Source organism: Haliotis rubra, unplaced genomic scaffold (assembly GCF_003918875.1).
Source record: "Haliotis rubra isolate DU_JTF1 unplaced genomic scaffold, ASM391887v1 Scf72, whole genome shotgun sequence".
NCBI lineage: Eukaryota > Metazoa > Mollusca > Gastropoda > Lepetellida > Haliotidae > Haliotis > Haliotis rubra.
Genome location: NW_025767435.1, coordinates 520,025 through 545,371, shown reverse-complemented (window position 1 = coordinate 545,371; position 25,347 = coordinate 520,025). Strand labels below are relative to the sequence as shown.

General features: G+C 39.9%; 1 protein-coding gene across 4 annotated transcripts in view; it reads left to right on the top strand.

The window, feature by feature from the left end:
- The window catches only part of LOC124259410, an 82,194-nt gene that overhangs the window by 30,968 nt on the left and 25,879 nt on the right, over positions 1–25,347 (top strand). For all 4 annotated transcript variants that reach the window (XM_046693551.1, XM_046693549.1, XM_046693548.1 and 1 more), the window contains 7 exons: positions 970–1,112; positions 1,445–1,585; positions 17,216–17,277; positions 17,741–17,840; positions 18,221–18,374; positions 23,919–23,976; positions 24,164–24,218. In XM_046693551.1, coding sequence (XP_046549507.1) covers positions 970–1,112; positions 1,445–1,585; positions 17,216–17,277; positions 17,741–17,840; positions 18,221–18,374; positions 23,919–23,976; positions 24,164–24,218 — 713 coding nt within the window. The remainder of the gene's footprint in view (positions 1–969; positions 1,113–1,444; positions 1,586–17,215; positions 17,278–17,740; positions 17,841–18,220; positions 18,375–23,918; positions 23,977–24,163; positions 24,219–25,347) is intronic.

The window sequence follows — 25,347 nt, the reverse complement described above, 5'->3', positions numbered from 1 at the left end:
ACCTTCACAGGGGAAGCATGCCATGTTGCACACCTTCACAGGGCAAGGAAGTATATCATGATCGCACACCTTCCAAGGGGAAACATGTCATGTTGCACACCTACACAGGGCAAGGAAGTATATCATGATTGCAAACCTTCCAAGGGGAAACATGTCATGATTACACACCTTCGGAGGGCTAGGAAACATGTCATGATTGCACACCTTCACAGGGGAAGCATGCCATGTTGCACACCTTCACAGGGCAAGGAAGTATATCATGATCGCACACCTTCCAAGGGGAAACATGTCATGATTGCACACACCTTCAGAGGGCAAGGAAACATGTCATGATTGCACACACCTTCCCTGAGCTAGGAAACATGTCATGTTGCACACCTTCCGAGGGCAAGGAAACATGTCATGTTGCACACCTTCCCAGGGCAAGGAAACATGTTATGATTTTACACCTTCCCAGGGCAAGGAAACATGTCATGATTGCACACCTTCCCAGGGCAAGGAAACATGTTATGATTGTACACCTTCCCAGGGCACGGAAACATGTCATGATTGCACACCTTCCCAGGGCAAGGAAACATGTTTTTGATTGTACACCTTCCCAGGGCAAGGAAACATCCCATGCTTGCACACACCTTCCCAGGGCAAGGAAACATGGCATGATTGCACACCTTCCCAGGGCAAGGAAACATGGCATGATTGCACACCTTCAAAAGAAAACATGTCATGTTTCTCATGGTTTGGTGAAAGGAGTATGATGCTATAAATGTGTATTTGCATGGATATCTTGAGAAAATTCACTGACCAGTTCCAGAAAATGGATTTCCAGATAGAGAAAACATTTTTGATAGTAATGTCTTCATGTTTCATATAGAGCATCTGGTAGGATAGTTTCCAGATAAGGGTTGTCTGGACAATTAGGGTTCGTCTATATTGATTTTGAAATTTTCATCCCTTTTCCTGTTGTTGCAGTGATGACAGATGAATGCGTGACAGACAGCAACATCACCGACGCCACACACATCATCCACTACAACCTGCCCAAATCAAAAACTAGGTTTGGCAACAGGATGGCTTGTATGCTTGGCTACTTCTATGACTTCTCCAAGGCCAAGGAAGTAAGGATGACCTTGAAATCAAGTTGGGTAGCTCTTACTGACAGTTAAATGGGAATTGTAGCTTCAAAATGAGAAGATTACAATAATGAGAGAATAAATGGTGAATTTGTGGGTGTTGTAAATAAAAACTTCTTGATAATATTTCTTGTTTACATGAATAATACAATCTTTTAAATTTTTGTTAGATGAAGGATTTTGCATGTGATAAATGTAAAGCGTAACAAAGGAAAAATACATTTTGATCAAGAAAAGACTTACTGGTTTCGAGACTTTTCCTTAAAGATAAATGTCTGTATTTTCAAATAAGTAAAATCAAACACTTCATATTTCAGCCCTCTGTCAAACCAACATCATACATATTTGTGACAGACAGAAACAAGAAGGAAGTGAGGAGCTTGGCCAACTTCCTGGAGCGAAGTAACAGCCAGATTCCCAAGGCTATGTCAAACTACATGGCTGGCATGCAGATGGTGAGACAACACTAAGTGTGACCCAGTCTTCTTAACAAGTTCCCTTTTGCAGTTAAGCTTAGCCTACAGCCTTTACAAGCCTGTCTGAATGCCTATCCGAGCTGTCATTTGTTATCCTTCCTGTGGTGCCGTTCTACAAAACTACCTTAGCTCTACAATTTACATAAGTCTATGTTAAAATATGGGAGTTACGATCACCTTTGCGTTATTTTGCTTTTTACAATGGCATCTGCTTTTTGTTTGTTTACATAAAACAGGGATGCAAATATGATACATTGGAAGAAAAAGCGGATAGCTATGACTCCTGCCTCGTATATTATTATTAATCTCTGTAAATGAAAGAAAAACACTTAACTAATAACCTGGCTAACTTTGGGTTCAGTGACAGTAGTTGATAGTTTGACAGTTCTAGCATGTTTCCCTTCTCTGTTTTGAAATATCTTTTTCATTTACGTTAAATTGATGCCAAACAGGTGCACATGTTGTTCACATTAAGATACAGAGTGAAACCGTCTAATTGTTTATCTATTCAGGACACTGTTTAAATTGTAAAATCGGTCATTTGGCAGAAGAGCGGCAAATTCTGACTGGCAAACAAGACCTTTTATACAATTAACAGAAATTATGTGAGATATATACTAATAAACATACCAATGTCATCTTTCTCCGAGCCGCCATATAGCTGGAATATTGCTGAGTGCAGCGTAAAACTAAACTCACTCACTCACTCTTTCTTCGACATCACAAAATGCATGAAGCAAGCCATGACATCAACTAAAACATACTTTTTTTAACAATTTCATTCAGTCAGAAATACATCTACTTAAACAGGAAAATATGTGAAGAACTAATCTACATATTGGATAGGGCCACCCAAATCGCTACTACGTGCTTTCTCATGTGATATGTGTCATCATTTTAAATACTACCAAACGTATCTGGTTACAATGTTTATCTTTGTATTGGAATAGTTTAGTTCACCTTGATTAAACATCACAAACACATAATGTCTATATCCACAGCAAATTTTCTCCAAGTGCACTGAGTTACAATGACCTAGTGTTAAGCATAGCGAAGTTATGCCCCCATATCTTTAAAGTGTGTGACCTCTCTGTCATCGTTTGATGTCATACAGGCAAATTAATTTGCGTCATTTATTGCAAGCTATTTTTAACACTTGAGTGTATAACGTTATACGTAAGAAGACAAACCCATTTCATATATACTTTTATTACTCAGCCGTGGAAGATACTGCAGTGTAATATTTTTACGTCAATATTACACTCATGTAATACTATACTGGCCACATAAAGAAACTGTGCACATAGAAAATATAAATATAGGCACACAGCGTCTTTATACATAAATACATTTGTGAACATAGCAAGTAATTGAGACAATCAAACGCTCATGCACGTGCCAGGCGACGTGACGTCATTGACGGTGGCCTATGGCCTTGCAATGTGTTACTACACGTGCAGCCCGCGCAGCTGCACACAACATGTGAAATTCTGAAATTGCTGTCACAGTCGAAAGCTTGATCTTTGGTCATTCAAACGTTCACAAATTCACATGAGAAGTCACATGCACATCATGCCAAGATTAACATCTACTCAACGTCATGAAGCCATTGGAATGGTTCGAGCAGGAATGAGCCCACAACAGGTGGCAGCACATTTCCAATGCCATCGTAACACGATATCTGCATTGCTCAGGCGTTATCGAAACAGTAATGACGTCGCCAACCACCCACGTTCTGGTTGTTCCCGAGGTAACAACGCCAAGACAAGACAGATGGATTCGGGTGACTCATCTCAGATAAAGGTTCCAGACAGCAGTGACCACGTCCAAGACCATTCCCCAGGCCTTCAATGCTCATTTGGTAGCCTCTATGCGTTTTCGATGCACTACTGTGCTTCACCCCCTACTCGATTTTGAACTTCTGACATCATCATTACGGATATTGTTCATGTTCTTTTGACATTTTGTTGTGGTCCGATACTTCAGCTTATGAAGTGTCTACATCATTTTGTCTTTGGTGTGTTGTATTCCAATTCTGAAGGCATTTTCTGTGTGCACAGTTTCTTTATGCGGCTAGTATATAATGGTAATGCTATTTTTTAGGGCATTATCATTTGCAGAAGCCCGTGGTCTTCCATTAAAAGACCGAGGGCTTCTGCAAATGATAATGCCCTAAAAAATAGCATTACCATTATTATTGCTAAAATACATGGAATTTGTGTTGAAAAGAAAAAGGAAACAATGAAGGAATTTGACTGTAAGTTTACTCAAAACCAACTTCTGACCGGGTTGACTGCCCGAATGCAATTACGTCATCGAACAATTCAAGTGATGTCACAACGGAAAGTGACGATATTCGACCTTGGCCTTTAACAAGACCATAGTCTGCAACATGTCAAACTATGTCAGTGTTCGGTTTTGGTCCAACAACAACGTTAATAGTGCAATGGTTAAGGTTAGCACCAGCAAGAAAGCCAATATTACAGCTATTTAAAGCGGGAATTTGGGTTGCTTTGACTTGTTTGACCCAGAATATCTGCCAGTCCAAAGCCAATGTCGAATGAACTATGACGTCACTTGACAACAGAACTGATAGTTGCCCGTCGTTAAGGTTGAATGGTCCAATACCATTTGCAGCGGCCCGCAAATTTCTGATAATGGGAGGGCCGTTTCATGATAATTCCATGTGTTTTAGCTATAATGCTAGATGTATGACGTCATAATGGTATATAGTTATGACGTCACAATGCTAATGCCTCTGTCACAATGGTATTAGACCTTGTTTGACCTGTGGAAAGCTGAGAGTCATCACACTACATAGGCAGTTTCTATCAATTTATGTTGGAGAGTAATAAACAGAATACTCAACTCGCTTCCGTGAAATACCATTTTTATTAAACTCGTGAAAGATTTAGCATCAAATGCGCTTTCGCTTGTTTGATACCAATTTTCTGAGTTTAGAATGGGCCTTTGTATCAATAGTAAACTTCAAAATTTTAGTGGGCTATTTTTCATTCTAATGTGCAAAATGGCCCATGCCCCTGCCTTTCTCAACTCCTGGTAGTGTTGTTGTTTTTTAAGTTGCGCAAGTATTTGCACTTGAGTTTACACCATCGCTTAGGAAATTAAATATCCCTTATTATTATATTCTTAAGGGTGAAATACTGTAAATATTGGTGAAAATAAAAATGGTATTTTCACTGAGCAGAATAACATGTTATTTCACTGAGTAGAATATCACTTTTGCCTGGAACTCAAGGGCTAGACTGTAGTTGGGTTGCGTAATAAAATGCAGACTTAATCGATGTCTCAATCATTTATACACAATGATCAAAATATAATAAATAGAATATTTTGTTAATGTTGTCAAATAACATGTATATTTCATCTCGCGGTCTGACAAAGTCGATATGTTCACGAGTGGCGCACTAGTTTCTGTGTAATTTTATAGCTGTAGGTAGATCCAGTGGCTCGCGAACAAAATTCTCGTGCAATGTATACTTGTGAGATCTTATGGAAATGTGTCTCAGAAAAAAAGACTCAGTATCCAGGGGGTTAAGACAAATACAGGAGTTATGCATATCAATATGTTTTCTGCTGGCAGTAAAATAATCGAAACATTGTAACCTGTACAAATTAATTACCTATATGTGGCAAATACACAAACAGCATAATTCGTGGGTTTACTTTGGGGCTTGCTCAACTGCTAGAGTTTGGGAGACACTTTCAACCAAGTACACTTACAATAATTTCTTAAGTGAACATTATTATCATACATATCATCCTACACAAGCTGAACGTAATCATAGTTCTGTTAGTGGTCAGCATGTCTAGGGGTGCCTAACTTTGTTCCAGGTGTATATGATATAGCGGCAAAAGCTGTTTCAGTAAATCAAATTATGCTAGCTGCAGTTACATTGCGTACGATAGAGATTGACTTGGTTCAACAGACTAAAAGTTTGAGGAACTCTTTAGTTCACTTAATGTTTTCTGAGGAACTTACTTTTAAGAGGATGAATTGTCACTGACAACTACAGTTAGTAGGTTGTTTGGCAAATTTATATTGTTGAGCAAAAAAGATGTCCTTATTTTGTGATAGCTTGTTATATTATTCCCATGTACTGCTCATGTGCCATCCATTAAGGGAGGGACCGCCTCCATGGTGTAGTGGTTAGAGCGTCCGCCCGCGGAGAACGGAAGGTCGCGGGTTCGATCCCCGACCGCGTCATACCAAAAGACGTTAAAATATGGTACCTGTTGGTCCCTGCCTGGCGCTCGGCATTAATGGGTACAACAAGGACTGGTCGGCTCAGAGTCAGTATAATGTGTCTGAGTGGGGTATTCGTGCTTCACTGCGGCATGGTATCTCAGTGGGCTAGCACTATAAAACCAGCTTCAGTCTGGGCTAGTACAAGCAGCCGCACATACACATACACACGCATGCACGTCGTGATATGAGCGAAATATTCTCAAGCACGACGTTAAACCCAATTTCACCTCACCTCATTAAGGGAGGTTTGCAGTATGTTGATTCATATTTTGTTTGTTGTAATCGTGATAATGAAAGGGTTCAATGGTTTGAATATTTGAAGTTTGAAGACATTAACTTCTATAATGAGAAAAAATAAAATAATTTTACCTGTAAAACATTTGAAGAAATGATGTTCTCAGTTCTCTCTTCTTTTCCTTTGTTTGACATTAGACAGTCCAAGTTTGTTTTTATGATTTCAAGATACTGGCATTAATTGGGCTCTTACACGTGTATGATTTGATGCCATCTTCAACAATCATTTTAAACTTTTACACTCTTGATTGAAAAAGAATACTTTCCTGACAGAAAATATGCTTTCATGGTTATGTGACCATCGAATCAGTTGTTATTGTCATTTGATACACCTTGTTGAACAATCGGAATCAGGTATTTTCTTAATTAGAGTTAGAAATATGATTTGTCATACAGTTAAGCTGTTATTTCCATGTAATTATTTTACCTTGGCAATGAAAGCAGTTCTGTTCTGTTAGTGTTCATGTTTTTACAACAGAATAACCATTACTATGAATATCAAGTTGGATATCATTATCCTAGTTTCTTTGAAATGTATGTTTACAAAGGTTGATAAGCTGTGAATTTGGCTAAGATAAAATCTGATCTTGCAAAGGCCTTTACATCTGTCTTTAAAAGACTTTCAGTTATATTAATGTCTTGAAAAGGTCTTAAATGTTGAACCTATTGTTAGTTGCTGTTAAATAAAAATCAGATTAATATGTTGTAATACGTCAATAGAGATTGTTGGAGACTTGAAACAACTGTCAGTGGCAGCAAATTGTTGAAGCACTTGTAAAATGATGAGTACTGCTGATGCGAGATGTTATGTGGCAGCAAGTTAGAGTAACCTCCCTTGGTTGTAACAACCAAAGTATGCCTTAAGGTCAAGTTTCCATGAAAATAATATTTGTCTTGAACAATTTCAGCACCGTATGTATTTTCCTAGTAGATTACCAGCCAAAACAGCACTGATATCACTACAAACTAGTTTATTTGTTGCAGTATGTTGATTCATATTTTGGCCATTCAGTGAGAGTTCTATTTCTATCACAAGGCCACTTATATAGCGCTGTAATCCACACCGCACAGGCATGCTTTAAGGACATACAACATACCGTAATGATCATATTACCCTGAACAGAGCTACAGATAACTTTTTTGGGTCATTGACTTATGTACTTGCTTGTGTTCATCTCAATTGGGTCACTTCCTAATTTCCCTTTGAGTAACCAAATAAATTGTACTCATCTCACTCAAGCTTAATTGGGTATTTTGCCATTTTCCATTTATTTTAAAAATATAATAAAGTTTAAATGTTAGTGTTTGTTATTTATATTTGATCTGTAATATGAGAAACGATAAGAAAGACAGCAAGTTGTCAAGTTCATGTCCTGAAATAGAACCTCTCAGTATACCTCAGTTATTTTATCTATCCACCGGTACACAAGCTAAGATTTGACATTTTTGTGTGTACACATGTAAGATCACATTTATTGAGTATTTACAAAAATTCAAGCGTAGACTTAATAGGAATTGAGTTTTCACATAAATATTCGCATAATTTACGCAGATACGCAGCTTATCTGTACCTCTGCTTGAATAACCCAAGCTGCCTGTGAGGAGCAAGAATGTTCATATGACTTATCCCATCGGGTACCCATTTTCTACTGGGTGAACAGAAGCAATTTTGAACAAATTCACTTGAATAGAGGTGAGGCCCATATGTTTTGTTGTGCGTCAGGACTGAAGTCCTAGAAACTTGAATAAGTACACCATGGCTAACGTCCCTTGTAATCAGACATCAGTGGTGTCAGTTGATGAACGAGTGACCTTATTAGACCCATTTCATGGGGTGTAGGCATTGGTGTGTGGTTCTTGTGTCTTGCAGCCTACTTAATTAACCCCAATGTAGCAGAGGTTCAAATCATTAACATTTTCTTTTTATGATTTCAACCTGTCCCTTGTCTTTAATCTTCACGAACACAAATGTACTGTGCCATTTTGAATTCTGTGGGAAGTTTCCTCTTCTGTGATATCATCCACTCATATCATAAATCTCGCCATTTTTGTCACATCACTAAATCTCCATACATAGCATCATTTAGTGTAAGTTTGGATGTCTAAACAATCAAATATTTGTATAATTTCACATTTTTTATGTTTTTATCAAATCACCAGTGTTTGTTGTGAAACATCGACAATGACCCTGGAATTGCAAAGAATGTTTTGGAAAATATGCAAACACGAACACTTAAGTGTACTTTCCGCCTTGATGCATAGTGTTTATACAGTTGTGTTTCATGTTTGTCAGTTACATTATGCCCATTGCATCACATATACTGGACAAAATAAGTAAGGGATATTTGTATTTTTATGATTGATATTTTATAGTGTGTCAATGAATAAATAGATCATTATTCATAATTTCAAAATTTACATATATCCCTAACTATTTTTGTCCAGTACATTATAAGTTGTTCACTGGTCTCGAGGGGGACATGGGCTGATGTACCCTCGATGTTTGTTTATGTTCCCTGAGCCCGAAACAAGAATATGTTCCTGTTGAGCTTGGATTTCCACTTTGAACGAGCCTGTCTTTGAACAAATAACAAATTCAGTGTTAGAAGACACTGCAGTATTGAGTCAAAGATTTTATGGATATCAACTTTTATCATACAATGGATAGCGTTCTCGGCATGATAAAAAGCCAACAGATATTTTCGGTATCTGTTGGGGTCATATATGGATATCGATGCAAATCAGAGAGGTCATATGCAAATTTTAGGGACTACTTCACAGTGTGAACAAACATGGCGTCACGCCCATCTGTCGGCTATCATGTACGGTTTGACGACCGTGGTTACAGTACTGTCACTGCTTTGATCCAATAAAATTCACATCTGGTAATGATAGATGGAGTGGATTACGAAGCGAAGACAGAAATTCAAAGGCTTACAAAGATACCAACACCAGTTGCCTGACTGACTGTCAGTGTAAGCGAGCAGATGGCACAAGAATTCAGGTGCAGAATGTCACACGAACATTAAAGTGTATTTGTTGTTCAAAGGTTAATTGAAGGTTTCTGAAGTTCCACATGAGATTATTTTTAATTTTCAAACGTATTGCTAAGAGTTTTGACAACAATACATGCTTTTACATAAAAAACTTACTGCGAACTAGATGAACTAACGCAGTCAATTGAGTGATCGATAGAAAATTGTGTCACCGAGCTTGTGACGTATCGTATTACAACGCAGATAATTGTGATGTTAGAGATATCTGTACACATTCCACAAGGTTTGTTTCATGATTTGTGGCAATTGAAATCTCATTATCCCCCGCAACACGTTTTGCGGGGGGTATTAAAATGGACTCCGTCCGTGCATCCGTCAGTCCGTCCGTCCGTCAGTCCGTCCGTGCACATTTGTCTTTTCTGGAGCAGAACTCTAAAACCGTTCAATATTTCTTCACCAAACTTGGCACATAGATAGATCTGGTAGTGTACTGGTGCCTTTTGGTAGTTTTGGAATTCTGAATAAAATATTTTTGACGTTTCCATGGCAACTAGTTTGCTGGGGATATTGATGACTTTGTCTTCTTGTTTTTATTGAATTATTAAGTATGAATGACATTTTATACTAGACAAAAATAGTTAGGGATATATGTAAATTTTGGTATTATGAATAATGATCTATTTATTCATTGACACACTGATAAAATATCAATCATAAAAAATACCGGTATCCCAAATTTATTTTGTCCAGTATATAATACAAAGGTTATCACACTCTGTGTTTTGGCATGGCTGATATCCTGCATTAGGAATAAACACTTTGTACTTAGCTCACCTGGATATGGACATATACATTGTTGTGTGTGGATTCCCAGGTTGACACTTAAAAAAGTTATCCGAGAATCGGTCCATAAAAGAACAAGTAGTGACTCCAGCAAATAACAAAGCTGTGTGATGTCATTAACAATTGTCTGCTTTAATGAACTAAGTTCACAAATAATTTTTACAAAGTTTATGACGTTTACAAATCCATACAACGGAATCACTATGGCAGTACGAAATAGTCTGGCAGTACAAGTTCAGAGGTATTATTATACACGAGTATAGCAATAAAGACAATTATGGTAATATTCTCATCTCGGTGACAGTAATCCTACTTCTGAAATTAGGTCTAGACAGAGCATCCCAGGGTATAATAAACACAGATGCAATGCTGATATTCTTTTTACTTGAGATGTAATGTGAGATAAGCGAGAGTTAGCTCCCCTTATATATCTGAGAAAACGACTCCAGAAGATTCTCCAACAACCCATTGGGTCATAATACCCTGTAGTGTCTTCCAGATCTTTCTGTTTAAATCTAGTACTAGTCTAAATATAGCACATGGCTGCCCCTCCCAGACTATTCACTTATACCATGTATACGGTGCTCTTGGAGCACCACATCACAATGAGTAACACTAACCATATTCACTCTTTGGTCGCTGTACACAACAGTGTAACAGTGGATGATAAAATAAACCAGGAACAGTTAACGTAACAATGTAAGGGTAGCTGATTGAAGCAAGGGGGTGCTGATTGATACAGCGAGCTTATACAGAGCAGTTAAGGGATGTAGTTTACCAAGACAGCAGATCACTAAGAACACAAGAAAATCGCAAAAATTAATCCCAAGCACTGAACAAGTGGATGCCTTGATCACGGTTCATGACTGTCTGGAGTGTTCTTTTTTCTGGGGCTTCGCTCTCCCACAGAGTCACTATTACAAAATCTACCTCCGACAGCACAAAACAATTTTAGACTATCAGCCATTTGCTGCCACTGATAGAGGGCGGCCATTTGCTGCCACTGATAGAGGGTACATACCGTACATGGTCTGGGCCACCAGTTGTGAGACATACATCTTTTGTGAAGCCGTGGCGACAGAATGGTTTTTAATCTTTAGACTTTGTGTTATTAGATGCCTTGATCTGAGAGTATGGGCCTGAAAGCAAAAAGAACCAGAATTTGTACTTCACTGAGAAAGTGTACTCCCAAATGCAACATGACATTTTACGAGTGTTTCACACATTTTGCTGCCACTGACAGTTACCCCTGAATCACAACAATCTCCACTGCCACGTAACAATATTCCAATAATGTTTTTCTTGAACATGAAGTCATTGCTGAAAGATGCTGTTGAAACACTGCCATTAAATTGGGTCTGTAAGGACACCAATATATGGCAAATATTGTATGACCCATTCTGGTTCCTGTAAATAATCCAAGAAGATACTTAGTGTTCCTTGGTGAGAAATTTCGGCAGATTTTGTTGTGTTGAGGGTCACTTTACTGATACATGCAGTATGTGTCATAAAGTCCTCAATAGTCCCATCTAACTTTCAGTGTTTTCTCCAAAAAACTTTATTTCTGTTTCTTTGAGTGGCATTTTAGAAGTTGGGAAGTACAATATAGAACAAACTTTATGGATAACAACTTCTTTTTATTCGTGAGTGCGACGTTTTGATACAGATTCTTGTACCGTTGTCAAGCATAATGGAACATGAAGAAGGGGGAAGTATATATATACTGGATGTAACAATGTAACAAAAAAACAACATAATTAAAGAACCACTAAACTTTGTTTTTTGTTACTCTTTTAACCATTACATATGAAAGATTTGTGGTTAGTCTTATGCGGAACACCAAATTTATTCTTTAAAAACTTGTGGTTAATTAATACCGAGCGATTAAAAGTGGCCAAAAAGTCGCCTGCTTCCCTCTCGCCCGCCAACGAAACCACAGACAGGTTACGTAACTCTGTCGCCAGATCACTGCAGTGACGTCATATGAGGAAAGATTTTCAGTTAGTTGTATAGAAAATGTGTAGCACGCTCATCATTTTGATGATTTCTCGACATCACGACGACATGCCGAATCGTTGCTTTGTCGTCAATTGCTCCTAGGGTCGGGCGATGGTGTCCCCATGCACAGATTTCCACAGGACCCGCAGTTAGTGCTAAATGGGTTATGTTTGTGAGTCGCGAGTGGCGTTGTGGAAGCCTGAAAGCGATATCTTACTTGTGTTCAGATCGCTTCCGCGGAAGTTAAAGAATCAAAACTACTTACTAGTTGTAGTAAAATATGCATATGATTGATGACCATAAAGATTTTCTATGACACAACTTGTAACATAGCGATTTCTTCCTCGAAGTGAGGTTGTGGTCGAAGTAACAATAATATTGTAAGTAGTATTATATTGACACCCACCTCGCTGCCACGAGAGAAATTGTTATGATATACGCTATGTCATGCAAAATCCTATTGGCCATCAATAAAATACATATTTTACTACCAGTAGAAAGTAGTTTTGATTTTAACTTCGGTGAAAACAAACCTAAATACCATTTATCCTCAGACTGGCGGATGTTCCGACGACAGGCTACCGCCATTTTAAAAATAAAAAATCTGTTAGAATTAATGAGATTATAGTTTGTTTTCATCAAGTTAGAAAATCAAGACTACTTTCTACTCGTTGTTAAATATGTATTGGAATCATAACCAAGCGGATTTTGCATGACACAACTTATAACATAACGATTTCTTCCACGGAGGCGGCGAGGTGGGGGTCGAAGTCACAATACTGCGTGATAAATTTCTTGCTACATTCCCATAGTTAATGTCCACTCACCAGTATGTAGATACTAGTCAATGTGTGTCTTTATATTTGGTCTTATAATCCTAATTAGTTTATTATCACACTTGTATGCATTTTGAAACTAAATAAAAAGCAGACGATCTGCTGATACTTATAGTGAATTTATAACAGAACTGTAATATCTAGACATTTTATAGTTTGCCAATGTGAATCATAATTCGCACACACACCCTAGTGCATGTTGTCTGTCTCATTACACTTCACGGCGAAAACAATGATTCTGTTGAATGCTCACGACAAATGAATAAAACAAAATGCAAATATTAAAATTAAAACAGATTAAAGTTATAGGAACAATATCAGGCCATTACCTTGTTCGAGGAATGTATCCATCAATATCCACAAAACTGTTCCAAAAGATGTGTCTTTTAACAGTTTAATATCTGAAAAAGTGATAAATCTTTTCAGGTATTGGTGTATAGTCTCATTGGTCACCCAAGATAGCACACCTGGCAACTAATTGCATAATGTCCTTTCTTTAAAAACAGTAATTTAGTTAGCCAATAATGGGCAATCAATCAATGTATTGCCGGTTAATCCTTTGAAAGAAGGGCGTTTTTTACGCGAACACCGATACGACAGAGTGTATTCAGTATAGATTAGTAAATCTACATACATAAACACTACCTTTTGACAATTCGGCTGTGTAAGATAAAAGTAATTAATCAATCAGCGTGTTATCGGTTAGTCCTTTGATCGATGTTTATAATGTTGAATATTTACTCCAGACACAAGAAATGCCAAATGGGAACCTTTGTCGGTAATCTAAGTGTGTTACCACTAATTATACCTGTTATAAATTCATTAACTGACCATCAAGTGAATGATGACAAATAACATGTGTAGGTTTATACCACCTAACACGGGTTACAACGAGGGAGTATTAATTGCTGTATTGCATGTGAAAACTTATGGGCCGACACTGTTTTGAGAATACAAACAGATTTTACATGACATGATTAAATATCGAGGTAAAACAACACAGAAATGGGATCAATTTGGATCAGTCATTATACAAATAGGGCCTAACGACACCAATCGATTTTGACAGAATCGTCTATGAAAACAAGTTGTAACTTCGGAAACTAGGCAAAGCAGGAGACAAAATTAAATGACAGTAGATTGTGAGAACATATTGCTTTCATTTTCCACAACAATTGTCACGATTTCAGGTTTATACAAGCCTGTAAACACGATAATTTACCCCCTAAAATGTAGATGAATTCTGCATCGGCTCTCAAAGCTATTCCTCATATGACGTCACAGAGGCTCGCCGCTCTGATTGGTTGAAATTTCGTTCGCAGGTGAGAATTGTGCACTGTTGTCAAAAAGGTCGATTTAAGTCAATTAAAGGTCGAAATGAGTAGTTTTAATGACGGGGTTTCATTTATAACGATGCCAGTTAGTGATTTATGTATTTGTACCCCCTAGGGTTTATGTGACCTTTAACATAATTGGCTAGGCAGAAAGCTGATGAAGCCAGAGAGTAGACAAAGGACAGGCGTGGAAGCCAATGATGTACAAATAATAATGAGATGTTTATACAGTAGATTGGGCTTGGTGGATGAGTGCATCATAAGCGGATGGAATGAAGTATCCTTGGTCTCGGTTGAGTTTGTTCTATATTTATTTCTGCTTTTTAACAGTAATTTCCTACACACATCAGGGCCTAGATTTTCAAAGCTCTTTTATCGCTAAGATAGTCATAAGTGCCATACATTAACATTAACTTAAGACTATCTTAGCGGTAAGAGAGCTTCGAAAATCTAGGCCCTGGGACTGATTAGCATGTGTAGATTTGAAGTACACATCATGCTTGCTACTAATCACCACTGTGTGTAGGTCATGAATGTGGCATTAGGCAGTAGAAATGTTAAACCATTATGTGTGGGCTGAAGGAGACACTTTGCCATCAGATTTGCAACTTTCATGTTGAGTAATTGTCAGGAAGAAGCTGCACCCATAACAAGCTGTGTTGGCAGCTAAGGGACGCAACTCTTGACTGACCCACTAAATATTTACACTTTTCAGAATCAAATGACAAATTGTCCCTGTCCCTTATACAAATAGTCCAGATAAAATCAGTGCAATCTGATCGCAATTCTCTCAAAATGTTAACTTTTTCAGTATTTTTGAAAATGTTGAAAAATAATGTGGCACCATTAGCAATAGGGGTGACTATTGAGGGGGAAACAACTATTGCGATAGCGATAGTCTATTGCGACCAACTATTGCAATACTATTGCAATAGACTTTTTCTCCTTGAATTGTCTCATTTGAAGTCACTTCCGAAATGAATGTATAGTTTATATGAAATAAAAACAAGTTGAAATAGTTTCAGTCTCTTTTGATAACTTTTGAAACTTGAAACTCAGATCAAGTAAACAGTTAAAACATAAACTCAATGAAGCTGCAAGTCTGCACCCAAACATCCTGCATTTTGAGCTGCACATTTATCAACGAAAGCCAATTACTAAACTATCGATAGTCACACATACTATCGATGCATCAATAGTTTTTCATTTCTACCATCGATTAATTGCTATCGGAGACTCAACAATTGCAATCCATCGATAGTTTGATGCATCGTTACCCGCTTTATTAGCAATGCCCAATTCCAAAAGAATGGTGACAATAAGTTGGGACAGGGAGAGTCGTTATGTGAGCCAGTACTGGAATAGACTGCACCCTGCCATTAGTTGAATACAGGCATTGTTGTTTAATGCATGCGTGATGTTGTACACTAATTTGTTGTACATGTGTTCAGTATGCTAGATTATTCTAACTGTGTATATGTATCACACAAGCTCCTGCTTTTCAACAGTCTGTGTCTAACATGAATGATGCTAGTTTCATGTCAACTAATCCCATAGTACTGTCTGATCTTAAACCAGTGGCTTTATTGAGGTAGAGGAGATATTGCTGCATGTATATTTATTCAAGTATGTATTTGGTTTAATCCCTGCACTGTTCAATGTAAACACTTAATATTAAGGTATATTTCTTATAAGCCTTTTGTTCCATGTATCTTTTGTTTATAAAAAGATAGTCCATTGGCATGTTAAGATGCATACCCATATAGGGTCTGAACGTCTAGTGAGGCCCTACTCTCGGTACTAAGCTGGCTCTTTTCACACTCCAACTTGTGATATGCGAGACGGGACCCAGCTTACTTCTGTTACCAGATTTCCGGTGACAAGTGAATATTCAAGAACCAGTTCTGGTTCCAAATTGCGTGACTGCTAAATATGACTTTACTTGGCGGGACTCAGTGTACATTGTTTGTTACTGGGAGTACTAAGGTCTTGCCAAGTGCCGTGACCTACTTACGGGCCCTATACTGAATGTAAAAAGTTCAGGAATATTTTGGTGGTGAGGTGAATTGGGTTTAGTGTCGTGCTTGAGAAACTTTCGCTCTTATGACGACGTTCATGCATGTGTATGTGTATGTGGGCTGCTTGTACTAGCGCAGACTTTAGCTGGTTTTATAGTGCTAGCCCACTGAGATACCATGCCACAGTGAAGCATGAATACCCCACTCAGACACATTACTCTGACTCCGAGCCGACCAGTCCTGGTTGTACCCATTAATGCCGTGCGCCAGGCAGGGACCAACAAGTACCATATTTTAGCGTCTTTTGGTATGACGTGGCCGGGGATCGAACCCGCGACCTTCCGCATTCCGGGCGGACGCTCTAACCACTACACCACGGAGGCGGTCGAATATTTTGGAGAATGTGTTTGTTGTAATGAAGACTGGGACTTAATTTAATAAAAATGTATCCCAAAAATATTTATGGTCCTAAACTGCTTTTGTTCAGTATCTGAAAGCAAATCCGAGATTCACTTATGCTTGACTCCTCAGCAGGATGTGGGTTTGTAGTTACCTGCCTTTGTCCAATACATATATCTGAAATAAAACCAGACTTGAATAAAATGAGTAACAAGAGACACAGTTTTCTTATAAGATGTTGTATATTTTGATATGATTGCCATCTGTTCCTAAATGCTTTCATGAAAATAAACATCAGATCAAGATAATCCTTCTTGTTGCTTTCTGCAAAATTCGCTATGTACTGGACCTGCATCTAGTGCAAATGATAATTAATATCAATGAAAATTTATCTTAAAAACTTCAAACCAACAAATTAAGACTATTCTCAAGGGGAAATACAATTTATTCATTGGAATTACTATTTATATTAATTTTTTACGTACCAGATATAAATTTTGAAATTAATGTGTAAAAGCTGGATGTAGAACTTGCAGCAGTGATTCAGTGACAGTTGACTTGTACGTCCTGGCCAGTCGTCGAGGCAATAAAGCTGGAGTTTGTATGCCTGTTCTGCTGTAGGGAGAGAACGAGAATGAAGACAAGGCGCTCTGCAGACACATCAAGGCTTTTGGATTCTGTGTGTAAGTAGACGATGACTTTTCTTTGATAGGGGCCTGAGGGGTAACTTAGTGGTTAAAGCATTCGCTCATGCCGAGGACCCAATTTTGATTCCAAAAATGGGTACAATGCGTGAAGCCGATTTCTGGTGTCCCCCACCATGATATTGCTAGAATATTGCTAAGTAGGCTTGAAAACTGAACTCGGTCACTCACTCACTTTGTTTGGTAGAATCGTGGTTTAGAAAATGGTTGAAAAAAGGTCTCCTAATCAGTGAACAATGACTGTTTTGGGGGCGATAGGTCCAAGTCAGTAACACTATTCCATACTAAATATGGTTCTCATTTCAGGAGAACATACTGAAAAGTCTTCAGCAAACCATGCTTGTCATTAACTTTATTTAAAGTCCTTCGTTATGTTTCATTGTCCATGAGTTGCACAATGTTATTGTACAATGTTTCATTTCATCTTTGTCTTGTACTTCAGGAACATCAACAAATGTCAGTATCGACATCGTATCCTCCCTGCTATTGACTGTCCTCGTGGTCGTGGATTCAAAGACCTGCCCAGAACTGGGGAAGTCAAGGTAAATCACGGGAAGTCAAGGTCAATTGGCAAGGTCTTTACAATCTTAAGGAATTCATTTTATTCAGACAAGACCCTTGATTTCTCTATGTAGAAGGGGCGGTGGGGTAGCCTAGTGGTTAAAGTGTCTGCACGTCACGCCGACTGCCCATGTTCGATTCCCCACATGGGTACAATGTGTGAAGCTAATTGCTGGTGTCCCCTGCTGTGATATTGATGGAATATTTCCAAAAGCAGCGTAAAAACCTTACTCTCTCACTCTATGTAAAAGAAACATTTGAAGCAATAATTGGCTTTAGGAAAATTGCTTCTGACATTTAAAATACAATTTTGTTGTGTCTGTAAGTGGAGGAGTGACTTTATGCCACTCTGTGTTCACAGGTGAGGATGAATCAAGTCCTCGATGCCAACCATTACTACATGAGACTTCTTGAACATCGGGGAGAACGGAAGACTGACCTGACCAGCGTCTACATTTCTCTCCTCTTCGACATCTCAAGCTACTTCGCCAACAAGAAGAACTGGAGGTCACAGTGTAAGTTGCCACTGCTTTCAAAACCTGAGTGTCATTCCAATCGATTTACCTACAATCAAGGCGACTAACAGGATTAGGTGGTCAGGCTCGCTGGCTTGATGGCACATGTCATCAGTTCCCAATTGCGCAGATCGATGTTCATGCTGTTGATCACTGGATTGTCTGGTCCAGACTCGATTATTTACAGACCAACGCCATATAGCTGGAATATTGCTGAGGGGGGCTTAAAACTAAACTCACTTACTCTCACGTACAATCAATCACCCTAGTAGCTATCCCATGCTGGTGTTATTTACCAATGTACCCTATTGTCTATCCTGGCTGTCCTAGTGACCGTGACCCAAACCGTGTATGTCCCGCCCTCAATGCCCTCCACTGTAGTAATTGCAAAGCAAAACCTTCTACCATGGCTTCCTTGCCTGCGACAGTCTTCTGTAGCTGTGGGGGATGCTTTCTACTGTGAGTGTCTCACAGTGTGTTCTATCATGACTGTTGCATGGTGACGCTTTCTACTGTGAGTGTCTCACAGTGTGTTCTATCATGACTGTTGCATGGTGACGCTTTCTACTGTGAGTGTCCCACAGTGTGTTCTATCATGACTGTTGCATGGTGACGCTTTTTACTGTGAGTGTCTCACAGTGTGTTTTACTATCATGACTGTTGCCTGGTGACGCTTTCTACTGTGAGTGTCCCACAGTGTGTTCTATCTTGACTGTTGCATGGTGACGCTTTTTACTGTGAGTGTCTCACAGTGTGTTCTAGTATCATGACTGTTGCATGGTGACGCTTTCTACTGTGAGTGTCCCACAGTGTGTTCTATCATGACTGTTGCATGGTGACGCTTTTTACTGTGAGTGTCTCACAGTGTGTTTCTATCATGACTGTTGCATGGTGACGCTTTCTACTGTGAGTGTCCCACAGTGTGTTCTATCATGACTGTTGCATGGTGACGCTTTCTACTGTGGAGTGTCCCACAGTGTGTTTTAGTATCATGACTGTTGCATGGTGGCGGCTTTCTACTGTGAGTGTCTCACAGTGTGTTTTATCATGACTGTTGCATGGTGGCGCTTTCTACTGTGAGTGTCTCCAGTGTGTTGTTCTATCATGACTGTTGCATGGTGACGCTTTCTACTGTGAGTGTCTCACAGTGTGTTTTAGTATCATGACTGTTGCATGGTGATGCTTTCTACTGTGAGTGTCTCACAGTGTGTTCTATCATGACTGTTGCATGGTGACGCTTTCTACTGTGAGTGTCCCACAGTGTGTTTTAGTATCATGACTGTTGCATGGTGACGCTTTCTACTGTGAGTGTCTCACAGTGTGTTCTATCATGACTGTTGCATGGTGACGCTTTCTACTGTGAGTGTCTCACAGTGTGTTTTATCATGACTGTTGCATGGTGACGCTTTCTACTGTGAGTGTCCCACAGTGTGTTCTATCATGACTGTTGCATGGTGACGCTTTCTACTGTGAGTGTCTCACAGTGTGTTTTAGTATCATGACTGTTGCATGGTGACGCTTTCTACTGTGAGTGTCCCACAGTGTGTTCTATCATGACTGTTGCATGGTGACGCTTTCTACTGTGAGTGTCCCACAGTGTGTTTTAGTATCATGACTGTTGCATGGTGACGCTTTCTACTGTGAGTGTCTCACAGTGTGTTCTATCATGACTGTTGCATGGTGACGCTTTCTACTGTGAGTGTCCCACAGTGTGTTCTAGTATCATGACTGTTGCATGGTGACGCTTTCTACTGTGAGTGTCCCACAGTGTGTTCTATCATGACTGTTGCATGGTGACGCTTTCTACTGTGAGTGTCCCACAGTGTGTTCTATCATGACTGTTGCATGGTGACGCTTTCTACTGTGAGTGTCCCACAGTGTGTTCTATCATGACTGTTGCATGGTGCTTTCACTGTGAGTGTCTCACAGTGTGTTCTATCATGACTGTTGCATGGTGACGCTTTCTACTGTGAGTGTCTCACAGTGTGTTCTATCATGACTGTTGCATGGTGACGCTTTCTACTGTGAGTGTCTCACAGTGTGTTCTATCATGACTGTTGCATGGTGACGCTTTCTACTGTGAGTGTCCCACAGTGTGTTCTATCATGACTGTTGCATGGTGACGCTTTCTACTGTGAGTGTCCACAGTGTGTTCTATCATGACTGTTGCATGGTGACGCTTTCTACTGTGAGTGTCTCACAGTGTGTTTTTCTATCATGATGACTGTTGCATGGTGGCGCTTTCTACTGTGAGTGTCCCACAGTGTGTTCTATCATGACTGTTGCATGGTGACGCTTTCTACTGTGAGTGTCTCACAGTGTGCTTTTTGTAGTCTATCATGACTGTTGCATGGTGACGCTTTCTACTGTGAGTGTCCCACAGTGTGTTTTTAGTATCATGACTGTTGCATGGTGACGCTTTCTACTGTGAGTGTCCACAGTGTGTTCTATAGTATCATGACTGTTGCATGGTGACGCTTTCTACTGTGAGTGTCCCACAGTGTGTTTTAGTATCATGACTGTTGCATGGTGGCGCTTTCTACTGTGAGTGTCCCACAGTGTGTTCTATCATGACTGTTGCATGGTGGCGCTTTCTACTGTGAGTGTCCCACAGTGTGTTTAGTATCATGACTGTTGCATGGTGACGCTTTCTACTGTGAGTGTCCCACAGTGTGTTCTATCATGACTGTTGCATGGTGGCGCTTTCTACTGTGAGTGTCTCATGGTGTGTTTTAGTATCATGACTGTTGCATGGTGACGCTTTCTACTGTGAGTGTCCCACAGTGTGTTCTATCATGACTGTTGCATGGTGGCGCTTTCTACTGTGAGTGTCTCACTGTGTGTTCTATCATGACTGTTGCATGGTGGCGCTTTCTACTGTGAGTGTCCCACAGTGTGTTCTATCATGACTGTTGCATGGTGACGCTTTCTACTGTGAGTGTCCCACAGTGTGTTTTTCATATCATGACTGTTGCATGGTGACGCTTTCTACTGTGAGTGTCTCACAGTGTGTTCTATCATGACTGTTGCATGGTGACGCTTTCTACTGTGAGTGTCTCACAGTGTGTTCTATCATGACTGTTGCATGGTGGCGCTTTCTACTGTGAGTGTCCCACAGTGTGTTCTATCATGACTGTTGCATGGTGGCGCTTTCTACTGTGAGTGTCTCACAGTGTGCATTTTCTATCATGACTGTTGCATGGTGGCGCTTTCTACTGTGAGTGTCCCACAGTGTGTTCTATCATGACTGTTGCATGGTGGCGCTTTCTACTGTGAGTGTCCCACAGTGTGTTCTATCATGACTGTTGCATGGTGACGCTTTCTACTGTGAGTGTCTCACAGTGTGTTCTATCATGACTGTTGCATGGTGACGCTTTCTACTGTGAGTGTCCCACAGTGTGTTCTATCATGACTGTTGCATGGTGACGCTTTCTACTGTGAGTGTCTCACAGTGTGTTCTATCATGACTGTTGCATGGTGGTGGCGCTTTCTACTGTGAGTGTCTCACAGTGTGTTTTCTATCATGACTGTTGCATGGTGACGCTTTCTACTGTGAGTGTCCCACAGTGTGTTCTATCATGACTGTTGCATGGTGACGCTTTCTACTGTGAGTGTCTCACAGTGTGTTCTATCATGACTGTTGCATGGTGACGCTTTCTACTGTGAGTGTCCCACAGTGTGTTCTATCATGACTGTTGCATGGTGACGCTTTCTACTGTGAGTGTCTGCCAGTGTTCTATCATGACTGTTGCATGGTCTATCATGACTGTTGCATGACTGTTGTGGCGCTTTCTACTGTGAGTGTCCCACAGTGTGTTCTCTATCATGACTGTTGCATGGTGGCGCTTTCTACTGTGAGTGTCTCACAGTGTGTTCTATCATGACTGTTGCATGGTGACGCTTTCTACTGTGAGTGTCTCACAGTGTGTTCTATCATGACTGTTGCATGGTGACGCTTTCTACTGTGAGTGTCTCACAGTGTGTTCTATCATGACTGTTGCATGGTGACGCTTTCTACTGTGAGTGTCTAACAGTGTGTTCTATCATGACTGTTGCATGGTGACGCTTTCTACTGTGAGTGTCTCACAGTGTGTTTTATCATGACTGTTGCATGGTGACGCTTTCTACTGTGAGTGTCTCACAGTGTGTTCTATCATGACTGTTGCATGGTGACGCTTTTTACTGTGAGTGTCCCACAGTGTGTTCTAGTATCATGACTGTTGCATGGTGACGCTTTCTTCTGTAGAGGGGCAGTGGGGTAGCCTAGTGGTTAAAGTGTTGGCTCGTCACGCCGAAGATCCGGGTTCGATTCGCCATATGGGTATAATGCGTGAAGCCCATTTCTGGTGTCCCCTGCCGTGATATTGCTGGAATATTGCTAAAAGCAGCGTAAAACCATACTCACTCACTCACTCATTCTTCTTTGGCTGTGCTGCCTGCTAGACAACTTACTTTGGTAGTCATGCAGCGTTGCCTGTGACAGTCTTGTAGTAAAGCTTTCCAACATAGCTGTCCCATCTGCAGTGGAGGAATGGTTGTCTTTGTTTTCCTCTATTATGCCTGCATTGTCTAAACCGCGGTTGTTGTAACAGCATGATATTCTTCAGTGTTGGTGAAGGTATTAATACTATTATATGTGGAACTGCTCTGCCCGAAGTAGCCTTGTTGTAGCCTTGTTGTAGCCCTGTTGTTGCCCTGTTGTAGCCCCTTGTTAGCCTTGTTGTAGCCCTGTTTTTTGTTGTAGCCCTTGTTGTAGCCTTGTTGCCTTGTTGTTGCCCTGTTGTAGCCTTGTTGTTGCCTTGTTGTAGCCCTGTTGTTGCCTTGTTGCCTCTGTTGTTGCCTTGTTGGCCTGTTGTAGCCCTGTTGTTGCCTTGTTGTAGCCCTGTTGTTGCCTTGTTGTAGCCCTGTTGTTGCCTTCTGTTGTAGCCCTGTTGTTGCTGTTCTTGTAGCCTTGTTGTAGCCCTGTTGTAGCCTTGTTATTGGCATGTTGTAGCTTGTTGTTGCCTGTTGTTGTTGCTGTTGTTGTAGCCTTGTTGTTGCCTTGTTGTAGCCTGTAGCCTGTTGCCTTGTTGTAGCCTTGTTGTTGTAGCCTTGTTGTTGCCTTGTAGCCTTGTTGTGTAGCCCTTGTTGTTGCCCTGTTGTAGCCTTGTAGCCTTTGTTGACTTGTAGCCCTGTTGTTGCCTTGTTGTTGCCTTGAACCCAGCCTTGTTGTTGTAGCCCTGTTGTACCCCTGCCTTGTTGCCTGTTGTTGTAGCCTTGTTGTTGCCCTGTTGTAGCCTTGTTGTTGCCTTGCCCTGTTGTTGTAGCCCTGTTGTAGCCTTGTTGTTGGCCTGTTGTAGCCTTGTTGTTGCCCTTTTGTAGCCCTGTTGTAGCCTTGTTCACCTGCATGCGAAAGGCCTGGGTTCGATTCCCACATGGGTATATAGACAACAATTTCTGTTGTCCCTGCTTTGATTTTACTGGAATGTTATGAAATCTGCATAAAACCCACCTCACTCACTCCAACCTAAAGTCCTGTTTTGATGTTGCTTTGTATCATTGCAGCCATGGCCAAGAAGGGAGAACTTTGTGCCATTCAGACCAGCGAACGACACTTCCATAGGTACATTTGCATTTAATCTTGTAAGACGAGGTTGATTTCTCCGATATTTCAGTTCAGGGTGTTGTGAAATGTCTGCTTGGTTTTGTGTTGTGTGTACATTTAGAATAATAAGAATAATAACTGTTTCCTGATAATGCTATTGTTACCAGTGTCACTTGTGTTTGGTATGTTTGTTGTTACCTTTCAGGGTGGAAATCCTGTCAATTAAGGAGTCAGAAGGACTCAAAACTCCCACGGCAGAGGTACTTACAAATGTCAGTTTAGTCATGTCGATAACTTACTGCAGTCCATACATCTGCAAACATGAATTGCAATTTTAAAGGAGGTCAGTCAGGTCAGTACATCTCTGAAGAGGTCAGGTCAGCAATATTAACAGAGATGCCAACCACTCTGATTTTGGAAGAGTTACTGAGATTTTCAAATACAACATCCACTCTCGATTTGTCTATAAAAAACTCGGATTTTTGAGAAAATACAAATATGTTTATAAATTTAGAATGTTTGAAAGAATTTTAGTAAATAGCCATTTAAATATGTTCATTTGAGTTAAATATTATCTGGTTCAGTATGCCCAGAAATTGCATATTTCCAGGCTATATCTAAAGATTTTCACAGGGGAGGCACCCCAGACCCCCATCATCAGAGCCAGAGTCCCTTCTCACGTTCTGCCCCAAATCGTTCCTTCAGGGCTTGTGAATTGCTTTGAGCAAGGCATGACTTCACTTTCATTTGATTCAGGGTTGGCATCTCTGCATTAGTCTCTGTTTGACGTAGGATTCCTGTAAAATGAGGATTGGGTGGTCCCAGCCTTTGGCCATGGCTACTGATCCACGAAGCATTCCTAGCGATACAACTGGCAAACAATAGAGTTACGCTAGCCATGGCTCCAAGAACACTTTGTGCATTCAAGGATTGGCTAAAAAGATCAATAATCAGAAATATTGTCGATTCTAAAAAAATATTAATGATAATCAATATAGAAATTGTCTCATCAATAATACATACATGAAGTTTTGTGATGAAAGATAGTTTTAATTTACTCAGACAATACACAAACTAAGGTCTATAGTCATTGACTTTTTAGGATGGTGTGTTGTTAGTAATCCAATTCTAAATAGGTCACCACTCTCTCATGATGTCAAATATTTAATTTCTATCAGATATCTTTTTGCATTTTTGCTCCAAGTTACATGTCAAGGGCTTATATGACTGGCAAAAGGGAAACTGTCATAACATAAGTTGTTTATCATATACCACATCAAGGGACATGACTCTAAAATAAAAACAACTAGGCTCCGTCTATTGAAGTTTCAAGTGTAGCCAGCCCTAGTGATTTCAGACCCTGGATGGTTGTCTGTTCACTAAGTATAT